Below are 14,572 nucleotides of genomic sequence, written 5' to 3'. Positions count from 1 at the left end.
CCTATTAAGCAGAATGGAATAAACATATTGATTCAGACATTGAGTTCCACCTGAAAAGAATTATAGCTTGTGTTGTGCTTGTACCTAGGTAAATTTGAATGAAATGAGACCAGAGTAACTTCATCTAAATCTTAGCAACTGGGAATTGATGGGTTTGTATTTTTTTACAGCCTGCAGTAGGAACTCTGCCTTATATCAAGACATCTCTAATCCTCTTGACTTCAGACGACATTACCATTCTCTAATGAAGGAGCAGAGGAAAGGAATGGGGAATATTTGTGCAATATATTTGTAGTTACTCTTTACATATTTAGACAGCATAAACAGCAGCTGTGCTACTTAAGTTTTACTATTTTCTAAACATATCAAAACCGGGAACTAAAAAAAATGAAAGCTGTAGAGAATGCTCCAACTTCAGAGATCTCATACTATACCGTGAATCGTGTCTGTCACCTGGAAACCAGAGTGCTCTAGGCACGATCGCATGGGCAAGCCTGCAGCAGAGAACACATGCATATACAACTAAAGTGGTACATTACCCTCAGAACACCCTTAACTCCACCCAACACAAATATATCCCCTGTAAGAGGTGCTTGGCTTCATTCAAGCTATCTGCCAGTGCCAGGGATTTGTAGTTATTCCATGCTACAAACAGACATTAAAAACAGCAACAATCACAGAAAACATTGATAATTACAATTACACAGCAGTCTGCATTTTATTTAGTTACAAAAATAAAAAAGGCAGCAAGGCAGGTATGGAACAATTTGACAGAAATGTGGCAACCATTTTAACTTGTTCAGTTGTTTGCTTGAATGAAAGGTTAGAGACCAGATAGAACATTAGAGTTCCCAGGTCTCTCTTCTTCATTTATATGTAGAAATTTGTTTTGTCTGTTAAATATAAAGCCCCAGTAATGCTGAGTTCATGCTTCTTTTGACAGAAAAATGGGAATTTGAATCAATCCCCAAGTCATCTTTTGGTCGGTAAACTTACAAAAATAAAAAATTAAGTTGAAGTTATAGTATCAACTGTTGTAATAATGTGGGAGCTTTTATTCTGAATTTAAACAGGAAAACAGCACACAATACTAGAATGTTCTGCATATAAAACTTAGTCTCAAACTCCAAAACGTTAAGTGCACTTTGGTAAATCTTTCAGTTCAGTAGTTTATACACCAAGATAGAGAACAATTCAGTAGTCACTTGGTTGCACTGAGAAGCTTTAAAGTTAAATGCTCCCGTAACAATTTAGCTCTGTGGGCAGGAAAGAGGAAAAAAAAAAGTAGCAAAATACATTAGTTTACTTTGAATGTATGTGACATATCTGCATTGTGCCTCAAACATTTCAATTTTAATGTGGTTAGTATTTTCACAAGCACAAATACTTATCCTCTTTAAAAAAAATAAAGATCTGCTCAAGGATATACTCAAGAGAAGTCCTTGATGTGTATAAACATCCATGCCAGTGAGACCATTCATAATGGCCAAGCCAGTTCAGCTCCACCCTCCACCCCACATTCATGCACACAGAAAATTTCTTAAACATATAAACTATTATGACAGAGGAAGGACAAAGCTATCCTTGTGTGGCAGCTTTAACCAACTGGCATGGTTTATATTTGATGAGTTATATGTACTGACATTTGTGTCTTCCAAAATTCATAATAGCAAACTGGAATCATTTTTTATTAGCAACAAATGGTTCTCCCAAAAGGTGGCTCTTATTGGAAATAGTGGTGCAAGTATCCTTCATTTAAAAAATCAGTGTCACTTACTTTTCTATGTTTCACTCCTTAATTATTTATTATGAATACAGTCTTCACTGAATGAGGGGACCTAGCATAGCTTGCTTTGTGCACCAATTTCAACAGAAATTGGAACTGACAACAGTTCAAAACCACTAGAGCAAAGGCAGCAAAACCAGTTAAAACTTACAAGTGATGACTTATTTTTCTAAAACTATCATTGGGTCTTAAATAATTTTGGGATTAGGCCCCAAATCTGACAAACTTCTCAACTAATGTCCCTATTTCTTTCTATATGCAAGTGATAGTTTTTAATCACTAAAAAGGGAAGAATTTTGTTCACGTGTTCTTTATAACCCTGCTTAAATATTTTAGTTTATGCCACCAGAAATTCACTACAATCCTAAATGAGGCTTTCAAAATACCTCAATAAAAAAAATGCAGTTTGCTTGTTTTAATTTGAGTTTAAGATGTAGGTGCTGGAAGAGACAAATGTTTGTCGACAGAAATTGTGAACCTCAATGCAATCTGAAAGTTTTACCTTGGGACTTTCTCTGCTTACTTAACCCTTAGTGAACTGCACCAACAAGAGCAGTCATTTCACTGTCACTACGGAAATAAAGGAAATTAGACATCTCAAAAGATCCTTCAACACCAAGATGAAAAAGGTTAGAAAAGTTCTGAATGTACAATTTCAAATGATTTAACCAATTTAGACAAATTAGTCCTTCTATTTTAAAGCGCAAAATCTTCTTTTGATTCCTTTATGAACAGGGCAGAAAAGAGGTAAGTCAAGAAAAAACCCCGAGGGAAAGAGGCAGGTGACTAAGCTCTAATATTTGCAATTTGTTTTTCCAAACTTTTTCAATGCATAATTACATTCGAAGCCTCTTGCTACTAAAAAAAGCAAGAAGTTCTGCACTTCCATTACTCAAATACAGAAGTTTTGCAGTCCATTTTCCTACTCAAAACTATTGACATTTTAAGATAACTAAAATTAAACCCATAAAATTAAAATTATTCTATTGTGAAAATCATTTAGTGAATTATACTAATATCAATCTCTAACCTATTTTGTAAATTGACTATGGATTATTTTAAAAAATAACCAGTTGTCTTTTGGAAGGTTTAACTAAAAGAAAATTATTAAAGCTTGGCTTAACTGAATACTATGTATTTATCAAATACAGACTGAATTCTTAATTTAGTCCCAGCTGTGCCTGGGTGGTCTCAGACCAGTGGATAATCTATGGCTGTTGCCGCAATACTTGGCTACAGTGGGCCATGCTAAGAATAAACCCTTTAAAATGAATGATGGCCCAGGCTTTCAGCAATTAAAGTCAGGACCTGAATCTCATTGTGTTGTGTATATAAATAAGATGCATTTTGTGATTAGTTAAGCGACACTTTCAGGTTTAATTGGATGCTATTATCACTTACTGGTCAACTCACAGAAGGAAGCATGGATTACATTTTCAATAATTAACTGATGTAATGCCTTCAGAAGATTATTCCAAGGAAGTGACTGGGAATCGAAGGAAATTGCCACCAGCTAATGGTCAGCAAAAGAAATTTCAATCACATGGGAAAAACTGAACATTGTGCGAAGTGTCAAGAAAGGTAGGTAAGATTAAAGTTTGTTCCACACCGAGTGTTGTATACTCCATTTGGAAGTTCACCTGTTAATTCTCTTTTAAAGATTGACAATTACATGGTAATATTTACAAAGGGGTTTTAATCTTGGTACTGACTAATTGGCAGTGAGAGCAATATTGAAAGAATGTTTGATAAAGAGCTCCATGTTAGTAAGCTGCTATGGCAGTTTTAAGACCTAGCATACATTCTGAAATACAGGTTTCTGAAATACAGGTTTCGGAATGAGACAGCTGCAGGGTACTGGATGTTTGGGTCCAAAGTTTTAATGCTATTAAATACTGTACATCAATAGTTTTTACAGTAACCATAATAGACATCTACTCAGCATAGGTCTCTACAAAATGCTCAAAGGCTATTCAGAGTAAGTTTGACAAAGCTTCAACTTAAACCTAAGAAGGGTTTGTGAAAGTGAGGCTAAGATTTAAAGGATTTACAAATTGTTTAGTCTTTTGAAATCTTATGATACCAAAGAAATTCCTATAAATTACACAGCAGCAGATTTTATACCTTGTTTTGGAATATCACACTGCAAACTCTTAATACCAGAAATAAACATTATGGACCAAACCAACAGCAAATGAGCCTTCAGCTGATACACGCGAGCCAGGATTTCTGTATAGAAAGGAGTACAAGTTCTAGGCAATGACAAATAACAGAAACTGACAAACTAGAGATCTAGTCCCACCACCACCAAAAAAAAAATTCCCCAACAGTAAGAGTAGAATACACTTGCCTTGTGACACTGATCGTTTAAGTCTCTTGAAATAATTCTCCAGATATAAACTATAGAAACCCTCCCACTCCCAAAATGTTCTATGTACTCACCATCTGTAGGATTGCACCATATAAGCGGAGGAGAACTTTTCGTGGCTCATCTGCAACCATCTCCATGGTGTCAGGTAACGAGCACTGGAACAGCATGTTGCTGAGGCCACCTCTATCAAAAGAAAGGTGATGTTCACAAAGTCTACTGAACATCAGAAAACTGTACATTCTTCTCATATCAGTGAAGAATAGATTCCTGCTTTAGTACGTATTCCAAGGCTCTGGACTGTCAGATATAGAATGAGTGAGCTGATGTAAACACAGACCAAATTCAAATTCTTCAGCACATCACTAAACCACAAATCAGTACGAAATTTTTTAAAGACTGCTCATAACATAGCTTGCCATTAGAGATAAAAATCTAAATTTTTATTTGGGGGAAGACAAAAAAAATAGGTCTTTTACTTACTGTGGGACAGTCTGTTTTTCTGCTGAAGAGTTACATTGGAATCTAGCCTGAGGAATAAAGACTCTTCCACATTTTCAAAATACCAATTACTTAAATGAACAGCAGCAGGATCTATTTGGGGAAAGGCTCATGAGTCATATAGTAGATATGGTGAAGGTCAGGACTGACATGTTTTAATGAGACATGTTAAAATGATGCTGTTCTAAGCTGTACAGGTCTGTCGCATCTTATGTGCAATTAACATGTGCGATTTCAGCTTTATGTGGTCGGCAAAAAAAACAAAAAAGGAAAAAATTGAAACTTTTTGTAGTGCAGGCAATTCCACCTGCCATTCAACTCAATGTAATTTTGACTATATGCGGTTTTTGCTTTACGCGCTAACTGCAGAATGGAACCCCCCGCATAACATGAGACTCATCTGTGCTCATCTCTTCATAAGCACTAAACCTCTAAAAAGATTAGATTTAACAGTCACCGAAAAAAGTTCAGTTACTTTATCTTGAGACATGCAGTTATGAACACAGAAGTTTGGCAGAAATTTTCATACGCTTCTGCGAACTTGATTGTGTACTATGCTCTCTCCCTTTATTTACTTGTAACATCAGGTATTGAAGGACACCATCAACTAATGGTTTAATTAGAACCCCAAAGAAATTGCATGATTTCAGTCCTGCTTACCTATAGTAAAAACAAAATAAGAGTTTCACATGGTAGTTTATATGCAGAAACCTGCTGATCTAAAATGTACTGAAATTTGATTTGCACTAGCTCTCAGTTTAATTAGCTGACTGTTTGGGGAGCCCTATTATAGTGGGACTAGCACCTGGTACATGGGGTTGTGAAACAAATGTCTACTATATGTGCTGCATGATATGATTAAAAACCACACAAAAAGGAACCTCTAAGATTAATGAAATATGTTTTCAGCTTGTACCCCTTTTACTAGAATAGTTTAAAATTTTACTTGGACAAAAACTTCCAGTGCAGCTTGATAGGTCAAAAGAATGCTCATTTAACTACCCATGGACAACAAATTAGTGTGATGACATGTCAGCTCATTCTGCAAACAGACTAGATTTACACAGTCTGTGCTATGGTTGCAGAGGTGTTGGGTCTTATGAAGTCTAGTAGTAAAATATTTTTATATAGCATCTTTAAATGTAAATTTTTGTATTTTAAGAGTAACTAATAGTGTCAGAGGAGAAAATACTGCCTACAACTGTGACAATAGTTTTACTGAGGGGAAATGAAATGGAATACATCTGGAGTGATATTTTCCTGTGCTGGTGGTCCAACAGCAAGCAGAATATGTCTGATGCCCCTTTTATAGGCAAAGATAAACGAATTAGAAGGCTAATGACGCTAGGCAGGCAGAATAGGATGAAAACTAATTAGAATTGGTTCTCAACTTCATAAATGGGACAGCTAAAAATGATGGACAGCATCTAAGGTTATTTTTGTTCCTTGGGGTTGCGACAGAGTGATGAGTTTGTCAATTGTTATGGTGCCACAAGGAAGATAATAGTTGGCATCTATCAGATGCTGAGAAGGCTGTAGTTTGGCACTTGTACAATCAAATGGATTCATGTCTATAAGCAAGCCTGGAATTTTTAAATGTTTATATTACCATAGCCACTCACATCCCAACTAGGATTGGGATCCTGCTGTGCTAGGTAGTATACCAAAATATGATCGAAGACATCAGGGAAATATGTAAAACCTGAGAAAAGAAGATGGTGGTCAGCTTGCAGTGGTAATCACAAGAGCTGTGAGATGTTGAGTGAACAAATAAAAAAAGTTGAGTTAAGCATCCCCAGGAAGTTAGCAAACTTTCAAGCTAAATATCTAGTCAAATTAAAGTATGGTACCACAACTAGCTATAGCTAGACAGGTATCTGTCAAGGGCGGGATTCAGTATACTTCTGGTTCTCTCTCCCATATCAGCAAGATTACATTGCTTTGCAATCCTGGAGCTAATATTGCTTTGAGTATCCCAGTTACAAGTTCATCTTTTGAAAGCCTTCAAGCATTTAATTATCTTGGCAACAGCCTGGTTATCCAGTATCTGGACCAAGTTTATTATAGCAAATTGAACCTCCTCCTTTAAATCATTTCAAGATAAAAGATTAGACTGAACACTTATGCTCATATCATACCCCCATTTACGCTCACTTATTTCAAGCTAAACAAAGTGCTACAGAAGCGTTATCACTACATTGCCTACTTGTTTCTAATATGTAAATCAGTGATCTGATTACCTTGAAGACAGCCATACCTGTCTCTCACCCAGTAAATTATTCATAAGGCAGCAGCAAAAGATTGAGAGGGAAAGAAAAGAACACTGATGCCGCTCACAACTGCAGGATTTTCATAGGTTTCAGTTATTTATGATTACAGATGTGCATCACCTCTTACCTGTAATGCATAAAGCTATGCTCATTACAAAATTGCATGATGTCTGAAGTACTGCAGTTTAAAGAAAGGTTTTTATGACAGTGGTGTTTTACAAAAATGGCAGCTATTGCTACATACTCCACTTGCTAGTTGTCTTATCTTTTAATATTTCTAATGTGCTGAAATGGCTTAGAAGGGCTCAGGAGAACCTTGTTTTTAAACACTGAAATAAATTGGTTCAACCATGCAACATAAAAGTTTGTTACTGTCTCAACTTAGCTTTGATTAATCAGTCTTATTTAAAATGCAGTTCTACCCTGAAACATGACTATCTAAACCTAATTCATTCGTACTCAACAGGTATGCTCCCTGCATATAATATTCAGAGTCATAACAGGCTGATTAATGCATTGTTACTTTTGACTTCTGTGAGCACTGCAGAACTAGCAGTCTAGTGAAAGGTGATTTCAATTCATTCCTGAGCATGACTAACAGAATTGATTACCAAGATACAGCTGCAGGACCACTTAGATTTTGCCCACATACCTGTGCAACCCAGTTATCTTCAGTGGGTTTATAATAATAGGAGATATACCAGTCTCCTAGAACTGGCAGGGACCTTGAAAGGTCATCAAGTCCAGCCCCCGCCTTCACTAGCAGGACCAATTTTTGCGCCAGATTCCTTAAGTGGCCCCCTCAAGGATTGAACTCACAACCCTGAGTTTAGAAGGCCAATGCTCAAACCACTGAACTATCCCTCCTGCACAGGTATGAGGGCAAAATCTGGCCTGTAGAACCTTTTTCTAGTGGTAACACAAGAGAAGAAAAAGCAAAAGAAAGTTTGACTTTAGAATCCCAGGTTGAGTTTGCTGGAACAGCAATTAGAAAGTTTTTTTTTTTAAATTGAGCACACCTGCTAGGAAATAATTGAGACAGACTGGGTAGCTCATGCTGCCATTATTCAATATTTGTTTTCAGACCACAACTGAGCTTTAAACAGATATGCTGGCTGAGGTACTCTTTAGGAAGAGGAACTTATATAGGCATTTGGTAGAACTGCTAAATCATGGTTGATTTTTTAGCTGGGTAAGAAGTTTAGGAAATCCTGCAGTCCTGTAAGTGATTGTGCCAGTATCCTGGAACTACTTAGTGAAGTGCACCAATATCAATGTACAGCTAAAGGTGACAATGTTTTAGAAAAGGTTAGCATGCAATACACATTACTGTAGCCTTTATTTTGCCTCCCAGAGATTTCAGAACATCTCACCACTTGACAAAAAGCTGCAGCTCTTTCAGATGCCCCAAAGCTCAGAGGTCTGGGAAAAGCACAGCATGACAGACCCTGTTATATTCTATTGCTCAGGTTTACCTTCAATGGGATCCTAGGAGTCTGAATGTCAGAGACCTACAAAAAAAAGCTGTGTAGATCAGCACTTCCTGAACTTATCTGCAGAGAGCTGGCTAATGACATGGCACTAGCTACTCATTTTCAGCTGCTTCAATAGAGATCTATGCCCTTTGTGATGAAGTAAGAATGCCTTTTAAAAAACCTATCACCACTGAGAAGCAGCCAGTCTGTATGCTTCTACTGGGGCTGCTAACTACACAGAGAAAACAGCAGCAATCCTTTGGAACCAGGGAAATGAATATCCAAGGAAACAGTACTACAATGCATCCAGATATTATGTTTAAGGAAGAAGAGGACCAGGTGATCTGGCAACTATAAGTATGCAGTGGGGGGAAAGACTAGGCAACTTATAACCATGCAGGTAAACGGGGGAGAAAATAGAAAGATAAGGGAGATCACATGAAGAGCAAAAATAAACCATGTAGAGTCATGACTACAACACTAGGGCTACCTACATCTCCAAATAGCATTTAACATAGAACATCGAACTGTTAATGTTTACTTCCCTTGTAAAGCTCTTGAGAATGGGATAGTTTATTAGTTTTAGGATAAACAGTCCTTTCAAATTAATTGTATACAATACAAAACCACAGTGATGGACAATTCCAATGTGAAGGACTGATTTTGAAGTTTATTTGTCTGGTGCTCTACCGATGACACTGTATCAAGGTTCAGGAATCCTTGTGCTACTCCATTTAGCTTGAACTTGACTATGCTTTGCAAGGGCAATAGTTTCATGCACTTCATCTCTGAAAGATGTAATCATGGCACGTCATACAGGAGACCAATAAAGGCTTTCCTTATGACAAATCACTTGAAGTTGTAAATACAGTTTCTGAATACAATACCAATGTAACTACGAAAAAAAGTATGTGAAAAGGCAACAAGATTCAATTAATCTGCTTCTGTGGCACCATATGATTTGGCATTTCAAACAGGGACTCCTTTCTCAGCATGTAGAGAGATGTCCAATAGCACTATGGTGTGATACTCTACTCAGTAAAGGTTGGCATACACCATCCCAGCTGCTGATCAACGGCCACAGATGGGAAAAGAAAGTAACACTTTCTTTGCAAGAGAAGTAGAGTACTACCACTAGTTGAAGGCCAATACCAAAGATGAAAGGGTTATTCATAAGTGTGACATCGCACCCCATAAAGCTTTATGAATGTATACATGACATCACTGGAATGTTTAGGCTACATATGCCATGTAACATCTCTGTAAAGGTTATGTTCTACAGAAGCTATTCATCCTATGTATATGTATGTGTTGTTATTATTGTATTCGAAGTTATGAATATTGGCTGTATACTTGTTTGATTTTAAATAGCCTTAGTACAGCATTTGGTCAGCTTCTTTAGGAAGAAATTTGCAAGTTAAGTACCCAACCAAGAAGCACTTAAGGGACAATGCACCTTAGAAGGCTCCAATCCACATAAGTAGTCTACATGAAGACATTCAAGGTAGCATGTGAACCATGTTGCTCCCTGTAAGTTCTGAGTCATGCATGGACATGCGACTTGCCCATGTTACTCCAAAACTCCATCTTGTAGCTGGAATTCTACACAGAGGGAGAAAGGGGTATCCACCCACAAGAGAAAGTCTATTTAAACCTTTGGGAGATCCCTCCATTGTCTTCAGCTAGCTCAAGAGATATCCTTTGGGGGTGGAGAGGCTACCTGAAGGAAATTGGAACAAAGGACAGTAACCACAGGGTGTGTGAGTGAGTGCTGGACCCAGATTAGGAGACTAGTCTGTAAAAAGAAGCTTACTCGATCACCTCTGAGGCCACGTCCAGACTAGGAAATAAAATCGATTTTAGATACGCAACTTCAGCTACGAGAATAACGTAGCTGAAGTCGAATTTCTAAAATCGAGGTACTCACCAGTCTGGACGGGGCGGCATCGATGTCCGCGGCTCTCCACGTCGATTCCGGAACTCCGTTCGGATTGATGGAGTTCCGGAATCGATGTAAGCGCGCTCGGGGATCGATACACCGCGTCCAGACTAGACGCGATATATCGATCCCCGAGCAATCGATTTTAACCCGCCGATGCCGCGGGTTAGTCTGGACGAGGGCTGAGGGTGAGGTTTTATCTGTATTTGTTTTACTGCATTAGATATAGACTTGAATTACCAAGCAAACTAAAATAAAACATGCATTTTGTTCTGTCTGTTACTACTTGAAACCACTTAAATCCTACTGTCTGTATTTAATAAAAATCACTGCTTACTTCCTATTTAACCCAGACTATGCATTAATACCTGGGAGTGGGAGGCAAACAATGTTATAGAGGGCAAACAATTTATGAGTTTACCCTGCATAAGCTTTATACAGGGTAAAATGGATTTATTTGGGGTTTGAGCCCCATTAGGAGTTGGGCATCTGAGTGTTAGACTTCTTTAAGCTGCCTTCAGTTAAGCTTGCAGTTTGTGGGATGTGGTTCAGACTTGGGTCAGTGTTTGCAGCCAGCAAGCAAGTCTGGCACAACTAGACAGGGCTCTGGAGTCCCAGGCTGGCAGGGAAAGCAGAGGCAGTAGTAGTCTTGGCACATCAGTTGGCAGCCCCAAGGGGGTTTCTGTGATCCAACCCATCACAATAAGGTTTAGAGGCAACATCTCCAATGTCTCTGCTCAGTTTTCCAAAACAGCAAAAATGGCACAATTGTCATTTTCACATATAACTTTGTTCTGAATAGCTGTGCAACTGGTCAGAGTAATGTCATTCACTCTGCTATCAAGTCACAATATTTTGACCCTCCCTGACATCAGGAGCTACATCTAAACTGGTAGCAGTTTTCCATCATCATCATGGTCCTATTACGCCTCTGGCATTTAAGGGTGTCAAAGCTCCTCCACTCTTGCCTGTTTCTGGCAAGTCTTTCAATAGTTTCCCAGCTGTGCCCCAGGTTTTTCAGTTCAGCTTCCACAGCTCTTCGCCATGTTGTTTTCGCACAACCTCGTTTTCGCTTGCCTTTAGATGCCCATCTTACTGCTACTCTGGTGATGGAATCAGTTTCCATCTGAAGCACATGACCAATCCATCTCCAACACCTCCTGGCAATGATGGTGCTCAAAGCCTCTTGGATGCACTGTGTCAACAAAGCAGTTTTCCATAAACAGCCATTAACAGGAATATCCAATTTTGTTAATCCAAGACTCACCGAATCAGGGCTATGTTCTCCGTAAGAGGGAAATGGAGTCCAAGAGGTTCTATGGCAGTAGAGTGCAACTGCTGGCCAGAAAAATGCAACAATTTAAGGTATTTTTTGTCACAGCCCCCTTCCTGAGGAAAGCTGCCAACGCAAAATGGCCTAGATAATTTGTCTCAAAGGCAAAAGGGAAACCTTCCAAGAAATGGAGGAGAGAGCACCACAGTCTGAGGCAAAATGGAAATATTTAGCCTCAGTCAGTGAAGCAGGTTGACAAAGAGGAGAAAACAGGAGTGGGTAGATAAGAGTAAAATAGTAAGTATCCCAACACAGTAGGAAGATTAACAACTGGAAACTAAAGGACTTTCAGATAATGTCACTCTGGTGACTATTTGCAGAAATTTGGACAGGTAAAGTTAGAATATCAGGAAACCACAATGACTGTGATCCTTTAATGTTTAAATAACTAATTATAGAAAACATCCAACTCAGAGATCATATCTGTAAAAAGAGTAAAAAACCAGACACCATCTTAGTTTAGTGTAACTCAGAAATTCAAGAAGAGTCTTCATTTTACTTGGTATACTATCAACTCTGTCTAGTCATTTCCACCATTTAACTTGAATAATCAGTGCTCTGTATATGGAGAAACATTTAAAATGGAACATGTTTTAGAGCCACAAAAAGTGCCAGGGGGGCTCCAGTACAAGTGTAGCTCCTGAAGGTCGGTTAGAGAATTAAACAGTACTAGATTTCAAGTTAATTAAGATCCTAAAATATTTTAAACTTGTTGAGCAAATAGTTTTGAAGTCACAAATCCCTTTCACATAGCGGCTTTTGAAAATGCAAACCCTTGAACCACAGTTATGGTCAGAGGTACTTGGGCATTTGGAAGTATTTAAGACTTATGTAAAAATGGATACTGCTCTCTTTCACTGTTAGAGGGCAGTTCCAAAATACATTTACAGTTGCTGACCAAAGAATCCATAGTCTAACTCCCTCATGTTCATATCCAGGCCATACAAACCTGGTTACTCCATAGTAACCAACTGACATGCTGAATCACAGCACTACAGAAACAAAGATGACTCACAATGCTGGGATTTGCACTACCACTTTCAATTTACAGGATGAAAAGAAAATGAAATTTTGGACACTGAAAAAAGTCACAGACAAAAAAACCAAGGAACAAGTTTGAAACACTCAAATTGTTCTAAGTAGAGTGCAAGCATTTTTAGGCAATTGTATAAGCAGTGCAGGAGCTCCCACAAATGCTCTGGTGAGCCACGAATCAAGCATATTTTGGTAACTATCCAGAGCACCGCCTCTTGGTTCAGAATTGAGCTACAGATGTAACAGTGCCGACCCCCCTTGCCTTTGGTTCTGGATTCGCTACCCTGACTTAACTACTGAATTTCAACTGATTTCTGCTGCCCAGCCCCCTCCCCCGCCTGGGCTTTGGAAGATGCAGAGGGAAGTAGGTCCTCCCTGCCCCGCCCGCTCGGGGCTCTAGGTGGGTTGGCCGCACTGACCTTGCAGCTGGTGCTCTTGGCGAGGGGGAGAGGAGGAAGAATCCAGCTGAGGAGCTCAGCCAGCCTGTCTACTCCCCATACCTACCTCCAACAAGCAGTGCGGGGGGCGCCCAGGGCAGGAGGAGAATGCAGGTGGGAGAAGATCCCCGCCCCCTCAGCCCCATAGTGCCCAACACCGGCCTGGGGGAGGGGACCACTACCTCCCCGCCCCCTCAGGCGCAGAGCGCCCGCCACCCGCCCCACTGTGGACAGTGCCTGCCCTCCCCTGGCCCTTTCCCGCTGCTCCGGCCCCTCAACAGCGCCCGAGGGCTCCCTGCCCCGCCCCCGAGAAAGCACTGACCTGATGGGGCTGATGCGCAGCTGCTCCTCCTGCAGCCCCCGCCAGGCGCCGGGCAGGAACTCCTTGCACCACAGATACGCCTTGCGGCGGGTGCGCGAGTCGGGCTCCTCCTCAGGTGGCAGCAACGTGGCCGGCGGCTGGTGCTGCGGCGCCCGCACCCCCGCCAGCTCCTTGCCCTCGGCCTCGGGGTGAGTGGGCGGCGACGGCGGCTGCCCCGCGGCGGGCAGGACCACCCCGGGGCCGGCGCCACAGCCGAGCAGCAGCCCCAGCGGGGAGGGCTCGGTCTCGCCGTTACAGAACTTGGTCTTCATAGCGCGGGCGGGTGAAGCAAATCGGGGCGGGGAGCTGCGCGCGCTCGACTCGGTGCCCGCAGACGGAATGCGAGAGGCGCGCGCCCGCTTCCCGTTCTTATAGCCGCTGACACGCGGATCCGCTCACCTCGCTCACACCCCCTTCGCCTCCCTCCCCCTCGCCCCCCGCTGTCCTTTCTGATTGGCTCTCGACCCGCACCAGGCGTGCGGGCTCGGGCAACAGACGCCTCCTGATTGGCACAGAAAGAAAGCAGCGGCGCCAGCTGCCGCAACGCAGGCTTTTGTGAGGGGCACACGAGCAGCCGATTGGCTGCTCCCGGTTGCCCCGGCGATCGGTGCGGCTCGCGCGCGCCTCACAATGATGTGGCGAGGGAGGGGAGGCAGAGCAAGGTGATTCACCGCCGAAGGTCACCCCCACCTTCCCGCGCTCAGCCTCCATCCCCCTCCCGTCTGAGCTCCGCCCCTCAGCCCCTTCTCGGGGCTTAGCGCCCCCTCTCTCTGTGATCAGGCTCCACCCCCCGTGCCTCCATCTCCCGGCCGTGCCCACCCACCACCCCTCCCCCGCCAGCTGTGCCCGCCATCTCTCTCTCACCCTCCTAGCACAGGGATGCTCTCCTGCTGTGCTCAGCATCCGCCTCCCACACAACAGGATTCTCCGCGGGTGGGAGGGCGAGGACATTAAGCCTTAGCAGAGCTGGGCAGTCACTGGAGAGGGAGGCAAAAGGGGGCATAGCTAGAGGTGTACTTGTCAACTGGACAAGCAGAAGAGGGGGACTGGGGCCAAGCTGAGGTCAC

The 14,572-nt window shown here is 41.6% G+C and overlaps 1 protein-coding gene across 2 annotated transcripts in view; it reads right to left on the bottom strand.

Moving 5' to 3' along the window:
- The window catches only part of CHKA (choline kinase alpha), a 28,192-nt gene extending 14,354 nt beyond the window's left edge, over nucleotides 1–13,838 (bottom strand). The window contains exons 1-2 of one of the 2 annotated variants that reach the window (XM_050952910.1): nucleotides 13,467–13,838; nucleotides 4,229–4,340 (exon numbers count right to left, since the gene is read on the bottom strand). In XM_050952910.1, coding sequence (XP_050808867.1) covers nucleotides 4,229–4,340; nucleotides 13,467–13,777 — 423 coding nt within the window. In that variant the 5' untranslated portion in view covers nucleotides 13,778–13,838. Of the gene's footprint in view, nucleotides 1–4,228; nucleotides 4,341–11,606; nucleotides 11,657–13,466 lie in introns of those variants that run through there. The other variant, XM_050952911.1, reaches the window with a different exon arrangement.
- Between the last annotated feature and the right edge of the window lie 734 nt (nucleotides 13,839–14,572).

The sequence above is a fragment of the Gopherus flavomarginatus genome, chromosome 5 (genome assembly GCF_025201925.1).
Source record: "Gopherus flavomarginatus isolate rGopFla2 chromosome 5, rGopFla2.mat.asm, whole genome shotgun sequence".
Classification (NCBI taxonomy): Eukaryota; Metazoa; Chordata; order Testudines; family Testudinidae; genus Gopherus; species Gopherus flavomarginatus.
Note: the sequence above shows the minus strand (reverse complement) of the source record. Positions and strands in the feature narration are given on the sequence as shown.